General features: G+C 39.5%; 1 protein-coding gene across 4 annotated transcripts in view; it reads left to right on the top strand.

Moving 5' to 3' along the window:
• Nucleotides 1–2,214: 2,214 nt before the first annotated feature.
• The window catches only part of AJAP1 (adherens junctions associated protein 1), a 235,316-nt gene continuing 220,573 nt past the window's right edge, over nucleotides 2,215–16,957 (top strand). For 2 of the 4 annotated variants that reach the window (XM_075279813.1, XM_075279812.1), the window contains exon 1: nucleotides 2,724–3,397. In XM_075279813.1, the coding sequence (XP_075135914.1) occupies nucleotides 3,369–3,397 (29 nt within the window). In that variant the 5' untranslated portion in view covers nucleotides 2,724–3,368. The other 2 variants (XM_075279811.1, XM_075279810.1) reach the window with 2 other exon arrangements.

Below are 16,957 nucleotides of genomic sequence, written 5' to 3'. Positions count from 1 at the left end.
GGTAGCATTATACTGTGTTGGGAATGCAATCGTTGTGTATTTGGGGGCCACTCTGAAGAAGCATATACCTTTAAGAAAATAGGAGCTCATCAACTTTAAGAATGATCTCCCATATTTAGTGAGAGTGACATAGAATTATCTTATTTTATCTTATCTTATCTTAGATGGGGGCATCATGGTTACCTGCAATCCCTGCCGACTTTGGAGTGCTTAGGCTTAAAGACCATATGTTGGTCTTTATTACCACCAGCCATTGTGTGGCATAATATGCAAGTAGCTTCACACATGGTTTACAGAATATATCTGAAAGTGGTCACAGCACCTCCACCTGTTACATGATATAACCATAGAGATGCCTACTATCCTCATTACGCTGCTCCGCCTATCTACTGTATCACTGTCCTCACCTCCATTAGACTGTAAGCTCATAAGGCCAGGACCCTCTGTACAGTTGTATCAGGGTTAAATGTTTTGTATACTTTCATGATATCTGCTTTGTTGTCCGATGTTACTGCTAGATACAATATTATTTATAGACATAAGCAAATCAATCCATCCGATGGGTCCTATCCACCTACTAAATACAATAACTGAGTCGAGTCTTCAATTACAGTATTTGTGGCAAGTGAGAACAACAAACACGTCAAACCGAGTTATCCAATGTTATCATAGCTACCAAATGTGAGAAACTCAAATAAATGATATTATAAGTAGTATATTATTAATATTATTATATTATTACCGACATTACATTATGGGGATTGTTGCATTATTATTCGTTTTCTATTACTATTATTACCATTAGTTCAATATATTGTAATTACTGTTCTATGAATATTATTTTAGTATTATTCTCACTAGTATTGCAATATTAATTATATTATTTTGCTACAACTATACTATATTATTAGCATATTATTATTGTAATATATACAATATTGTATTATTATTATTATTATTATTATTATTATTATTATTATTTTGCTACTATTATACCATATTATTAGCATGTTATTATTGTAATATATGCAATATTGTATCATTATTATTATTATTATTATTATTATTATTATTATTATTATTATTTTGCTATTATTATACCATATTAGCATGTTATTATTGTAATATATGCAATATTGTATCATCATTATTATTATTATATTTGCTAATTATGATGCGACTACTATTTAACAGGAACGTGTCAGGTGGATTTTAGACGTGAAGCCTTCCGCACCTTGCTCTAGTGTTGTACTAATAGTTTACAAACATGGTTCCCCATCCTCCTGCCACATGCGCAGTGCGCAGATGAAGCCTAAGCTGGTACACGTGGTTTTATAGTACATAGCCAATAAATAAAATTCAGAAATGCGCCAAGACGTCGGACACAAAATCAATCATGCCCCTAAGGTATTCTTATCATGACGCCTGTATGATTTCTAACCCCCTCCATAATGTCAATCACACTACTACGTATGTGACTAGTCGAGGCACTCAGCTTGCCCACATGACTAGTTCAGGTAATTTGCATATAGAACAGAAATAATTTTTTAGCAGTACTCTTACTACGCATTACCGTGTTTATAACCTCCAGGTAGAAGCTGGTGGTGAGGTCTTCCCACCCAAAATTCACCTCACAGGTTCCCATTAAGGTTCCCTTTAAGGTGGGTTACCCCCTGGTAACTCCAACACCTTTTCATACTCTATACACATGCTACGGTTCTTTGCTTTGCACTCAGACTGGCCCTATATTGGCATGAGAGCTCGATATAGGGAAATTATATAGTGAGCCTCGCCAGGAACAAGGACCAAGGTGAAGGCATCTCTCATGCTGTGCTGTGTGATATGCAGGATACTCCATTTACGAGGTGAAGAGAATATTTAGCCTTTTTGCAGGTTGCAGCAGTTTGACAGATGTGCAGTCTCATCCCCAATTGGGGAGGGGGGGGGGGGATCACATGTCACTTGTAGTTCTGGTAGCCAAATATACTTGGAGCATCCTATGTGCTATATACATATTCCATAATAATGATAAAAGTAATAATTTATTACATAAGGTTGATAAGGGGTTGGATAAAGACACAAGTCCTCAAGTTCAACATAAACCAAGTTGCTATTTAGGATTCCCCTTTAACACAAGTGATCCAGCACATCCCTGGTCTCAGTTGGTGAAGCTGTGGGCTGTCTGTATAATTTACTGAATGCATTACTAACTGGAGGAATAGAGGAGACAAATGTCAAGAAATCCAAGAGAGCAGGGAAAGGTGCTACTTCTACTGGATAGGGGCATTACAAGGCTACATGATTAGAGGCAGGGGATTGGCCACAGAAGGCAAGGAGGGGAGATGGGTCAGGGCTGGGGGACCACAGTGTAGCAATCAGGTGAGAGCAGGGAGGTCACTGTTACTGTAGACTGGCAGACAGTGTGATCAGGTGAGGACAGGCACATTAAAAAGAGCTGACAGGGTGCAAGCTCTTCACACGGTACAGTAATAAGATACAAACATGATCCATTGTGGAGGAGAAGGGGTTAACCGTGCATGCATTGCCTGCTACAGACAGCAGAGACCACATTGCAATTCACTGGCATAGAGATTTGTAAAGCAGAAGAGAGCACAGTGCTGCTGCTGCTGCTGCTGGAGAATTCTGGTGTGTATAGGGTCATAGACTGGGACCTTGCCTGGACTATACAACTTAGAAGCAGGGTATTTATCACTTACCTTGTAAACCCCTATTACCAGCCAGCGCCTACCCCTGGTAAACTGGCAGTGCTTGCTGTGTGTGGCTCAGTACAATGCTTTCCACCCATTCTCTCCTCTTCTTCTTCTTCTTCTTCTTATTTGCAGCCCAAAATATGAGACTCCTGTAAGGAAGTGGATGCAAGGAAGTGGATGTAAGATCTGTCCAGCCACCACCATCATCATCATCAGGACCATCTCCAGAACTTGCTGCTCCTGGAGCTCAGCTTGTCATCCTTCTCCTGGCATCTGTGTGGCATTAGGGCTGCCTCTCTACATGTGGACATGTGCATTTAAAGAACAAGACCTCATGAGAAGGCTTCACATCTTATGCCTGCTGCCCAAATTTCTCCTCACCACCACCCTGCCCTTCTCTAAACCAGATTTGATCATGTCCCCATAAGCTATCTATGCAGGAATGCCCTTTATGGAAGCAGCTGCTACTTCTCTGTATACCAACAGCTAGAGCCAGCTCCTATCTAGCACATCTCCAAGGAATATCTCAGCTTTTTTGCACCTCTCCTACATAGATACTTAGAGAATAGTCATTTTGTATCTTGTACGACTACATCCTATTCTGGAAGCAGCACAGATGGATAAGTGCATGAAGATCTGATCCATTTAGACGTGACCATGTGGATTAAGCAGCTTTTAGGAATCAGGTAAGAGGAATCTTTGCCAGTGGATCTACATTATATTATGTAATGGGGGTGAAGACTTTTGCAAAAGACTGAATAATGGCTGCAAGAAATTAACATTGCTCCATAGTCAAGGTAACTGCGAATACAATGTTAATAGGCGAGGATTAACCTTCTCAGTACTGAATGGAAGTTGTTTTACCCCTTCTATGGCTTGTACTGGACGTGGTTTGGCTCTTAAATATTAGTATTACAATAGTGTATTTGTGCCATTAGGGATGCCATAGAGAGCAGACATTGAGATAAGTTGCCTTGACCTCTGTCTTATAGAGAACTTGGACAGAATATAATATTATTGTGAAATCATTCAGTATCTGCTTATTATAGAAGCATGGATTCTATACAGTAACTCATATAGTACAATCTTCTGTCAAGGTCACATGAGCTATAGGGGGTATACAGAACTAGGTGTACCTGTGGCATACATGTCTGCATGTAATGTATATAGACATATCAGTAACACTTGCTCAATGACTTAGATTTGTTTTGCCTTGTTTTTTGATACAACCCCATTTACTGTCTATTAAGTAGGATATTCCGAGAACATAGCATTGGCTGTGCACCCTTGGTGAATATATACAGCACATATACAGTCTGTTTGTTTATCTGGAGAAGTGCATAGGTGTTGTCATAGGCTATGAATTGCAATTTGACTGCAAAGTTGCATATGGTGCTTGGGAGAGTTGTATGATCTTGTCCATGCATTGACAATAACATAAGTCTATGATCTATAAACTAAATGTCATATTTGCAATCTATCCATTTTAATTATAGGTAACCCTAGGTATTTATGATTTCATGTTTTCAGAGTTTGAAACAAACATGCTGTTCCACCCTTCACCGCTAGGGTGCGATAGACTCCAGGAAAATATTTCTCATCACAGGATCTAAATTTCTTTTGTGTTGAGTTTTCCCAATTCTGTATATATATGTTAATTCGAAACCATTTTTGTTGTGTGCCGCCTAATAGGGGAACAAATGCTCTTACAAAAAGTGCAACTGCCAAAGCAAATGCCTCTTATCCTCTAAACATCACTGGGTTCAGTGAACTGAGGCAATTACAGTGGACAGGAGCAGGTACATAGAAATATGCTATTCACCCAGAGGATTCAGGTACACAGGAGTTGGAGAAACCTTTTGGTCATAGGTTACCTGTTACCTATGAAGTCGTATGTGCGTTAATATTAAGAATTTATTTTTTAATAATTTTTATTTTTTAAATTTATTTATTTTAAATCAGTTTTAAACATTTGGAATTATTATCCATCCAAAACTAAGCATAAGGAAAGGGGACGGAACATAACCTGATACAATTGAGTTATTGACTTTGAGGATGTCTCACCCATACCGATAGATCAGTTATTAGAGGGAACTGGAGAGAGACTTGTCTAAATCAGAACAGGGACACAACGAGTCTACCTATCTATATATCTATTTATCTTTTCTCATGACTTGTATACTGTTTGGCACAATTTAAAGGGACCCTCCGTTTCTATATAAAATTATTCACAACTTTTTGACAATGTTGGAATTTACAATACAATGTATTTACTTCTTAACAGAACCTGACGGGGGTCGGACTATCAGACATTCTGCATTATTGGACATAGTACAGTATATAACATTTAGAACCCAAAGTGTCGTATGTTATTGTAATAGTCTTCATCTCATAGCGGCAATTCGCATTATGTATCTGGCCTGAGATCTTGCAGTATTGTAATTCTTTGTCAGCAACAAGTGCCAGAGTATTGGAATACTTGGATTATTGGAGAGGTTATGGGAATATATATACTCAGACAGAGAGAGCGAGAGAGATAGATGATTTCATCAATCCGGTATTACTGGGATCTGTCATATCCTGGATTACTGAACACTCAATAGTAACCTCTTCACTTCTGGTTGGGTGAAATTTCACTTATTTTAATTCATTGTGTTGCAAAATAGTACAGGATTATGAATCTGTCTATTCTGTCTATCTATCCCTGTATATATATATATATATATATATATATATATATAATATACACACACACACACACACACACACATTCCTACTGGTTATACTGGTTATAAATAGCCACGGAGCTCTATACTCTATAGCTCAGGATCATCCGTGGTTGCAAATTTGCAAAATTTGAGCAAAAGATGGTAACAATTGGGTAGTGCCAGGTGCTGAGTTGATAATACTTTAGTAAAGGGTGTGGTTAGTAACACCTACGCGTTGCCATACAAAACTCATCGGTGTAATTTTTAAAGGGGTTGTCCAGTATATAAAATCTGTACTCCAGGTAATTGAGGAGGGCGTTCTCTGTACAGGAGGGGAGCAGTTACAAGGAATGTCCTGTCCTGTTCTGCATCACATGGACAGTGCAATGGTTTCAATGAGAATAATGCAATTCTCTGTTTCTCCCAAGATGGCGCTACAGGGAATTTGAAACTTACTGTGGATCTCCCAAGAGATTAAATTTGATCACTGGGAATTCCAGCGGAGGATACTTTGATATTAGTTTGTTGTCCTGGGACTTGTCTAACGATTACAGGGAGAACCCCTTTAACTACTACTGTTCCTATTATCCTTAGTGATATACGAATGTTAACGTGATATTAAAAAATTATGATGAAATATATATTATAAAAAATGTCAACTAACATATGCATTAGGGGAGACCATCAGCATGGAGCATTTCTTCTGTCCCCTTTGCGTCCAGCTCAAGGTACCAATATTACAAAAACAACTAACCCAGTTCACCTATCTCCACAACTGAACACTGATAGCTACCACCATTGAAAGTGGAGCGACAGTAGTCCAGCAAGGCTTCTCCAGTATTAATGGGAACCATGCTAGTCACAACACGGTCACGTTGCTCATACATGTCCAAATGGTAGGTGACCTGTATTGTAAATGAGCCCCTTCCACAAAGCTTCCATTAGAGGAGTTGCCTTGAGCAATCTATTTTGTTACAAGGGTCTCTTCATGGTAAGCTGTTGACCCCCAAAGGTCAGGTCTTTAGCCCAGAATGTCCTAATATAATATTTGAGACTGAATTTTCTCAACTAGTTAACTTCTTTTTAGTTGAATGGTTTTTGGACCTGTAAACCTAGACTTTAGTATATAGAAGAACTGGATGGACAATTGATATTTTACAGTGTACGGATCCTATAACATGAACCCTAAATACACGTCTTATTGAGGATTATCTCCCACCTTCATACCTTCCTGGTATATGGAGTAGAAGGATAAATATCTAGTTTCTAATTTAGCTTTATAGTAAAAATTGATCTTTTCAGTCAATACCAAGGTGGCCAATAATAACCATTCCTTGAATAGAAGACCTGAAGAATGAGGTCTACAGAGAGGAGATCGGTATGATCTTCATTGAATGTTATCTATTATCTGATTTTCTTCTTGAGATGCACGTATATGTATACAGAAGATGTGGGTTATGTCTGTTCCCATATGGTATATCTGATCGGAATATAAAAACAGAGGATTGGTGAGAATTGTATTCCCTGTCAACAAATGGACAGTAGAGTCAACTGATGGCCATAGACATAGTCAGCAAATCCTGCCTAAATAGGAAGTCAAAATTACAGATCCCCCAATTTATGACCCAATTGTCATATTGGAAATTCTTGAAAATACTTTTGGAGAGGCTTTAGAAAGTTTGCAGATACGATCTAGACTTGTTGCCCAAAACAGACCTAAATAGTAACAATAAAAGATAAAATCACATTGGATTCTGTTCTTCCCTCCAATGACTGGCTCCACTCGATTTTGTAACTATGTGTTCATGCAATATTATATGGCCCGTAGATCCTGTGATACCTTTTACCCCTAACAGAAGCCTATGGGCGAAGGGTACAACAAGGGGAACACCAGATATACGTATTAGTACTACTTTATGTTTGATCACCTATAGGACTTGTTTCAAGGTTCTACCAGTCCAGTGTTGGCATCCTCAATGCGTAAAAATGGACATAAAAGGGATTGTTTGGTGGGTTATTTTTTGGATAAGAGGTAGAATGGGTTAAAAAATAGAATAAGGATTACCTATCTCACCGTACCCCACTGCTATCTTTCTGATGCTTCCCCCGACTCACAACGTTCTGGTCCCTCTGGACGCACAGGAATTACCACTAACCCAGGCTGATGCAGGTAACTGCTATGGCCAAAAATCGTCTAAAGGGTCATTTCCTGCCTGTTGAGGGGGACCAGATATTAGAATGCAGCCAGGAACCGGAGAAGTCAGTAAAGTAGCAGCAGAAGAACGACGAGATTGGCAATGCATGCTTTATTTTAACCCATGCAACTCATTTCATTATTTCATCTGCAGGCGATCCAGCTAACACCAAGATCAGCGTAGATGATTCTCACATGACACATTGTCTATGTATATGGTGGTCATCTCATAAGCTTGATACATCTTCTGTGTATATGGTGGTCATCTCATAAGCTTGATACATTGTCTGTGTATATGGTGGTCATCTCATAAGCTTGATACATTATCTGTGTATATGGTGGTCATCTCATAAGTTTGATACATTGTCTGTGTATATGGTGGTCATCTCATAAGTTTGATACATTGTCTGTGTATATGGTGGTCATCTCATAAGCTTGATACATTGTCTGTGTATATGGTGGTCATCTCATAAGCTTGATACATTATCTGTGTATATGGTGGTCATCTCATAAGCTTGATACATTGTCTGTGTATATAGTGGTCATCTCATAAGTTTGATACATTGTCTGTGTATATGGTGGTCATCTCATAAGTTTGATACATTGTCTGTGTATATGGTGGTCATCTCATAAGCTTGATACATTATCTGTGTATATGGTGGTCATCTCATAAGCTTTATAAATTGGTTCTTCCCAAGATCCCTACAGTTATGGGAAATTCTCTTCCATGATGCCTGCATCCATGGGATTGCCTCTTCCCTATAAGCGTTGGATTTCATTGGTTGCAAAAAAAAAAAAAACCTCTTAAGAAAATATTTTTCACTAACAGGACTGAGTTTTTTAGTATAAACTATGTTAGATAATCAGTGGACAGATCAAACTGCTCTATTGCAAACAGACTTAGACAAGATTAGATTATTGGCGGTGAAAGGGCTAACTATCCTTTGTATGCCTGTATTACGTCTACAGTCAGGCTCACACAGCATATATATTCTCCTTCACTCCTGTTTATGATTTTTATCACTCATCTGCCTGTAATGCATCTGACTAAATTGTGTTCTAATTCTCCTACTCCTGGCTGTACTGTAAGCTTGGCATCACTCAGTGCTCAGTATCAAGCAGTGATGGCTAACACATCCATCCCATACTTCCACCATCACTGATATGCCTCATGTTCCAACCCACACAAGCTTATATACTGTATATGACAGAGGCTGCCAGGAGGTGCTGGAACATCACAGTGACTCACAAAACACATATCTTCTGTATTTTTACTATGCAATACATGTAGCAGAGACCATTTTAGTTCATCCATGACAAATTGCCTTTTATTGAATTTCATGAAATATCGAACAATTTTTTGAATATTCGGGTCGAACCTGGTTCATGGAACCTGTTCACCCATCTAGAGCCATGGGATTTCCTGTTTCTTGAAGACTGTAACTACGGAATTTACTCCTCCTGGATACCTGTTACCTGTTCCTTGTTGTCTATATCCATGGGACTTCCTCCTACTTTGCCTGTAATCATGGAGTTTCCTCTTCCTTCACGCCTGCAGCCATGAGTATTTTCACTTCCTTAGGGGGTGGTCACACTTGCTTACATGCCGCCGGGTCTCCATCCTATTCCCCAGGGGAACTGCATAGGGAATGGCTTCCTGGAGGTCAGTTTTAAAACCCAGAATGGGTTTTTAAAGCAAACCTCTTGTGTCCATATAAGGCCTCTTGATGGGGAAACTGTTTTTTTTGGGACAGACACAAAGTCCTGCATGTCCGACTTTGTATGCGTGAAAAGAAAATGGTTTCCCCGCGGAGAGGCCGCATACGGACACCAGAGGTTTGCTTTAAAAACCCATTCACATGAATAGGTTTTAAAACTGACCAATGGGAAGCCATCCCCTATCCAGGACGGAGACCCGGTGGGCAGACACGGAAGCAAGTGTGAACGCCCCCCTAATACTAATATATTGAACTTTTGATTATTTTTTCCTTACTTGTAATGATATATATATATATAAAATTGTGTTGTCCGGTATTGCAGCTCAGTCTCATTTACTTAAGTCTTGCAATGGTGTTGTTTTTGAAAAAAAATAAAACCGAATTCCCTCTTCTTCCTTTTACTCCAAAAAATACAATGAGTTTTATATGAAATGTGCACATTGTATTAGATATTTACTTTGTGACCATCATAGAGTTCTACTACATCTTTGATTTCGGGATGCTGAGATCCTATCATAGTCGTAATTGTAATCTTTTCAGCTGAATATTCTGTGCCCTTCGATATAGAAGAAAGAGCACTTACAATTCATGGGACTCAACTGCATAAAAAAGTCCTATTTTATTTTTAATCTCCGGCATCGTTTTGTAGCGTGGTAGAAGCTGCAGATTCAGCAGAAGCGGTGGCTGCGATGCCTCCCACCTCGTGCTTAGACCTGACAGTATGTCATCACATGTCACCGTGTCACTAGGCGACATGCCTTAGGTCACTGCTGACTGGCACTAGACGATAAGGTAGAGACATTTATAATTGCTAAAGATGCAGGAAGGTTATATGCTCTTGCTTTTGAAGACTCTGATAAGTGCTCTATTATAGCGGCCCTTTAGTCAAGTGAAGTGTTCTTTTTTCATGGTTGTTCTTTAATGGAAAATAAGAGATAGTTCTATGATTATATCGACAAAAGAAAAACTTTTCTTGAAGGGATTGTACAAAATGATCAACTTTTTGTCTTTCCATAGGGGGTCTGACATGTAATTGGAGCAGTTGATCAAACATGTAGATGATTGCTCCATTCATCACAGGACTGCTGAAAAGAAGACAATCACTATCTGCCAAAATCCCATAGAATTGAATGGAGCAGTAACGCACATGTGTGATCTGCTAATCCCTTAATATGGGGCATACGGAACTATTGTTCATGTTTGGTAGTGGTCCGATAGGTTGGAGACTTACAGATGTCTCCTCCCTTACCTCTTAGCCGATCATGTCCAGATATAAGAGTCACAAGTTAAGAACCTTCTTATAACACAACATGATCCTCTTGCTAAGTTAACATAAAGGGATATCCTACCTATCCTATGTGTGTCTTTATGTGACCACTCTGGGGTACGGGGGGGTGAATTGCAATCTTTTATGGCTTTTGTTAGTATCAGATGTTGGGTTGAAATGGTTTGTTGAAGGATTGCAGTAGTTAACCAAACTAAAGCCTCGTAAAGTCTGGTCACATCTGCGTACCCCTTATCAATATATGTAAGGGAAGGCCAAAGAGAAGCCAAAAACTATTTCCAATAGGTGCTACCCAACATTGCACCCATACAGGGCGCGCAAGGCTTTTGTTCTTATGATAACAGCCTTGGTGGGATTACTTGGAATTACTGGTATACCCCTTTAAAGGACTTTACTGGGGGTTGAATAAGTGATTAGTCTGGGTCCACCTGGGACCCCCAGAAATCTGCTGGTTGAAGAGACTGCAGCATCTGGGTGAGCGCCGCCATCTCTTCACCGACTACAAAGCACAGTGCCTTTCATTTCGTAGAGGTTGTGCCTGGTATTGCAGTTCAGTCCCATCCACTTGAATAGGACTGAACTGCAAAGAGAACATGCGATGCATAAATGTGCAGATGTCAGACCCCACCAACCACATAAATTAGAATAGGTCATTTATATGTACTGCTGGAAAACCTCTTTAATAATTCTACCCTTAGCACAAACTAAATGTCTTCAAACCTATCTATTATCTATCTATCTATCTATCTATCTATCTATCTATCTATCTATCTATCATCTATATCCTATCTATCTATCTATCTATCTATCTATCTATCTATCTATCATCTATCTATCTATCTATCTATCTATCTATCTATCTATTATCTATCTATCTATCTATCAATCAATCATCTATCTATCATGTGTTTATCTATCTATCTATCTATCTATCTATCTGTCTATCTATCTATCCATTATCTATCTATCTATCTATCTATCTATCTATCTATTATCTATGTATCTGTCTATCTATCTATCTATCTATCTATCTATCTATCTATCTATCTATCTATATCATCAACCCTTCTAGATACTTGGCAGAACTAAAAACAGCGTTATTTTTTCGTACAGCTGCAATATTGTCTTTTGTGATAATTCCAGATATACTGTATATGTGATATAGTTACTTGTGGTCCTATGTAAGACCACAGGCTGTACATCGAAATGTATTGTTGCGAAAGACAATCCCAACTCTACTGCATCCGTATTTATGCTCTAACCTTTATATATATTTGATATGCTTAGTGCCCTTTGGGGTGCAGATGATTCGATTTCGCTTCGGGCGCTGTACTAACTTGAGAGAGCTCACTCCTATGCAGCCAAACACGCTCGCCGTCCTTTGTTTTATTCTTGATTATTGGGTTTGCTGTGTTCTCAGCAGATCAAGTCTACGGCCTGAATAATTGAAAACCTGCAACCAATAAATCAATAAATACATGGTTTAGTTTTACAGAAAGAGGGACTGGGCCGTGATCGCCATGACCGCTGTATGTGACTTAGAAATGAATATGAAATACAATATTATTCAAAATTTCCGCAAACTCTTAGCTATATTGTGCTAAAATTCATTTGCAAATGACTCCTCCTGTGATAAATCATTGTAGATATAGCAGAGCCAGATTTGTAATGTATTTATTGTAATAGGACAGAGCTGTGACATTGTCATGTGACCAACAGACATGAAGTCACTTCTTAGGAAGAAGAACGCAGCCTTGTTTTTGAAGTTCTGTACAACCCTTTTAAAGATATTTTCTTTGCATATAGAACGGTATACAATATACCTTCATACTGTATACATACGATGAACCTTCCAATTTATGTGCATGGGTAGCTTAGAGGGGATGTTCAGGCCACAAATGTATTTTTTTTGGTGGACATGTCACAATATCCCACTAAATTGTCAGGGCTTCTTTGTTTATATCCAGCAATTCCAGGGCCAGTTCCTTATCCATTTCCCATGTTGTCCAGCACTGTGCTTACTTCTTGTACTAGCACCTTTCCAAACATAGACTGCTCATGGCACTAATCTCTGCCCCATTCACTGCCCATTTCTGTAACCACTCCAACTCCTGTGGTCATATTTCCACTCTCAATTCAAGTATTATTCTTCTTCCTTGTCTGGACCACTCAGTCCGCTGTGACAAGTCCTGAAAATACCAGGGACACCGCGCAAGTTCCTTTCCCATACTGCCCACCCTATAGCTGACCTCAGTAGGGCACATCAATGAAGATGGGTTAAACTTCCAGTCCTGTCTGGAACGTCCAAATTGAACATGTCGCAAATAACACAACCGGTCAACGGCCATTCTAAGCTGAATGTGGTCAGATCGCGGATACTACACAGGCCTGGTAAGTAACGGCATGGGAGACTGCCTGGGAATTCCTGGTTGACTCAAAAATTAATAATAAAAAATCCATATATAAATTTTCTCAGCTGTCCTCGCCCTTAGTCCAGTGAACAGCAGTGATGTGTCCTTCAATTGAAAGGCTCAGAAAGGCCAAAATCATGTTGTTCATGGTGCATGTATATTATAGAAGAGCAGGAGAACGGAGCACAGAACATAGAACAAGTCATTTAGAAAAATATTAGATATATGACGCATTGCGTACAACTTTATTACATTTTGCCCAGAAAACTCCTTTAAGGATTTAACATTCTTGAAGATTCTGACCAGTAAAAGCGTAAGCACAATTAACAAGTTCACAGCTTGGAGATTTTTTCCTATCACACACAACTAAGGGCTAGTTCACACAGACTTTTTTGGCAGCAGATTTTGATGTAGAATCCACCGCCAAAAAAGTCTCCCATTGACTTCCATGGGAGCAGGTCCTTCTTTTTTTCTGCTAACTAGTGACATGCCCTATCTTGCTGTGAATTTTGTGGTTCAAGACACACTACAGTGTAGGTCTATTCATTCGGGCTTACACAGGAGCAGGATGCTGCGAAGGAATGCCGATGCTACATTTCCGCGACCTTTTCCTCCATGTGAACATACCCTAAGATGGTTTTGATAAGTCCTGGCTCACTGATAGGAAACAGAGGGGACTTGTTAATGGTAAATATTCAGACTGGGTCACAGTCACCAGTGGGGGGCCACAGGGGGCAGTATTGGGTCCTCTCCTGTTTAATATCTTTATTAATGACCTGGTAGAGGGTTTACAAAGCAGGGTGTCCATATTTGCAGATGATACTAAACTTTGTAGGGTAATTAATAATGACGCTGGGTTCACACCTGCGTTCAATGTGTCCGTACTATGGTTTCCGTCTTCTGCATGGCAGAAGACGGAAACCATAGATCGGGTCCGGCCGTGCGCGGCGGTGAGCGTTTTAGGCTCTCCGCCGCGAAACCGTATTTTTTTATCCGGACACAGAGTACTGCATGTCCGACTCTGTGTCCGGATTATAAAACCCGGTTTCGCGGCGGAGAGCGCAAAACGCTCACTGCCGCGCACGGCCGGACAGCTTTCTCACCCATTCAAGTGAATGGGTGAGAAAGTCTCCTGCAGGTTTCCGTATCCTGCCTGTGTTTTAGGCAGGAAACGGAAACCTAAGTACGGAGACCGGGCCGCAGATGTGAACGAGCCCTGAGGAGGATAGTAGAATAATACAAGGGGATCTATAGAAGCTGGAAGCATGGGTGGAGACTTGGCAAATGAAGTTTAATGGTGACAAATGTAAAGTAATTCACTTTGGTCGACGTAATAACATGACTGACTATGTACTTAATAGTAAATTACTGAGTAAGACTGCCAATGAAAAAGACTTGGGGATTTTGGTGGACAGCAAGCTTACCTTTAGTGACCAGTGTCAGGCAGCTGCTGCCAAGGCAAATAAAATTATGGGATGCATCAAAAGAGGTCTAGATTCTCATGACAAGGACATAGTTATGCCTCTATACAAATCACTGGTACGGCCACACTTAGAATATTGTGCGCAATTTTTGCCCCAATATACAAGAAAGACTCAATTGAACTAGAAAAAGTGCAAAGAAGGGCAACCAAAATGATTAGGGGAATGGGCCGACTGGAGGACAACGATAGATTAACAAACTTGGGGTTATTCAGCTTAGAGAAAAGACATCTACGGGGAGATCTAATAACAATGTACAAATACATGAAGGGACAATACAAGGAACTTTCTAAGGATCTTTTTACTCCTAGGCCAGTGACAGTGACAAGGGGACATCCTCTATGTCTGGAGGAGAGAAGGTTTCACCAGAAACATAGAAGGGGATTCTTCACAGTAAGAACAGCGAGGCTCTGGAAGTCTCTGCCCCAGGAAGTGGTGATGGCGGATTCACTGAACAAGTTCATAGAGGGCCTGGATGCCTTTCTTGATCAGAACAATATTACGGGTTATGGACTCTAGATTTTAAGGACACGTTGATCCAGGGTCTTATACTGACTGCCAGATTGGAGTCGGGAAATATTTTTTTCCCTGAAATGGGGCAATTGGCATGAGCCTCATGGGGTTTTTTGCCTTCCTCTGGATCAACACTGTAGGGATTGTAGGGTTATAGGTTGGACTTGAAGGACTGATATCTTCATCCAACTTCATCTTCTATGTAACTATGTAACTATTTTGATAAGAAATGTACAGCATAGACTTGTGTAATTGAGAATGGCTTCCCCTGTTATTTCAGCTGACGATGGAATTCTCTGTTTTTGTTTTTTTTTGCTTTCGCTCCTTTTTTTTCTGGCTTTTTTTTGTAAGTCTAGTGATCTCTGAGTCATATACAGGCATTTAAGGATTCAAGGTCTTTCTTTGACAGCAAGAATAATGTAATCTGCAGTAACACTCCAAGGGAACCTAGACACACCCCAATAAATTCAACAGGGAACAGAGCGATTGTATGGAATTTGGCATAGGTGTCATTCTCAATGAAATCCATGATACTAGTGTGAACAGAGCCTCAGTTGGTTTTTATGGTATCATGGCAGAGCTCCCATCAGCACATGGAATAAGGTTATAAAAGCCATCAACATGTGTTTCTGTTATTCCGCTCACCTATTGTCTGCCACATCCATGTTTGATTTAGACTTTATATGCAACATTTTTTAATATCAGAGTCTCCCGGCATGTGCTGTATATGCAATGGATAAACATTAATATATAATACATGTAGCATATGCAACGTTTATTTACTAAGTAGGTTGCTCGCCTAGGGATAGAACAAGAAAATGCTCTCTGTGCAGCTTTGCATAATGGAAGCAGTTATGGAGGGAAAATACTTTTACAGACCATTAGGTAGATTTGATCTCGGCACCGCTTCATTCATATGACTGCAGGTGCTAGCAATATAAGATCTAGAAATGTTTTGTTTTCATAATTTGATAATTAGCATTCAGTATGTTATCTAGATAGGAAGTATAGTGAGTGGTTAAGCTGCGGCAAGCGATGCGTACTTAAAGGGAATGTCCATTTTTTTATCTGTAAGTCCAACATACTGAACAGAATAACTTTATAATAAATCTTTATAGGAGATGGAGTATCTTTCTCTATTATATAGAGTTCACAATTTACTACATAGAGTTTAATGATAAAATTTTGATTTACTTGGGCTCCACTAGAGGGAGCAGTGTGCTAGAAAGTATGACAGTGGTTCACGTTAGATGAAAATATTGATTTTTATCTCACCAATGATTTTTTATATATTTATACTAGTTATTTTTCACCTTAATTTGAAGAATTGCAAATAATATTGATAAGCTCAGGTCCGGAATAAAAACGAGTTGTTGTGCTGAAAAGATTGTCTACCAATTGTAGACAAATCCTGGTAGCTAACGAATGAGAATTAGGCTGAGGATCATCTCACAATTGTCAACATTTCCCATCTGTACATTTTAGCAGCATTTACATTCCCTTTTCCAAATCTACCTGGGCTGAGACCACCCTGAAGACTTGTTAACAATATGCCTGTGCACACAAGCTTCTCTTCATTTGTTTCTCCTGTCAGTGAACCCCCATACAGTAATGTGCCCCCTTCTATGCCGCCGCCTCCATTCACAGAATCCCATATGACTGCATTCTGACCAACTGGCACTTTTGGCATTAAGTGTTAACTTTCTCCTTTCTGACAGTAAAACTTTGTATATCATAAATCTTCTCCCCTGTCTCACTCCAGTGCACCAGATGGCAGGGGTCATAAGTTTACAATACACAGGCTGGTAATGTAAATTGATGCTATTGCAGCCACATGAGTTATCTTTGTTTTGTCACTTCTTTGTTCCTGTAGCCAGGCTCTGCTGTATTAGCTCCTCTTGTATCCCTGTTCATGTTAATGTAAGTGAGTTGGTTC

This window comes from Leptodactylus fuscus, chromosome 6 (genome assembly GCF_031893055.1).
Source record: "Leptodactylus fuscus isolate aLepFus1 chromosome 6, aLepFus1.hap2, whole genome shotgun sequence".
Classification (NCBI taxonomy): domain Eukaryota; kingdom Metazoa; phylum Chordata; class Amphibia; order Anura; family Leptodactylidae; genus Leptodactylus; species Leptodactylus fuscus.
The sequence above is the reverse complement of the archived record's forward strand: the minus strand, read 5'-3'. Positions and strand labels throughout refer to the sequence as shown.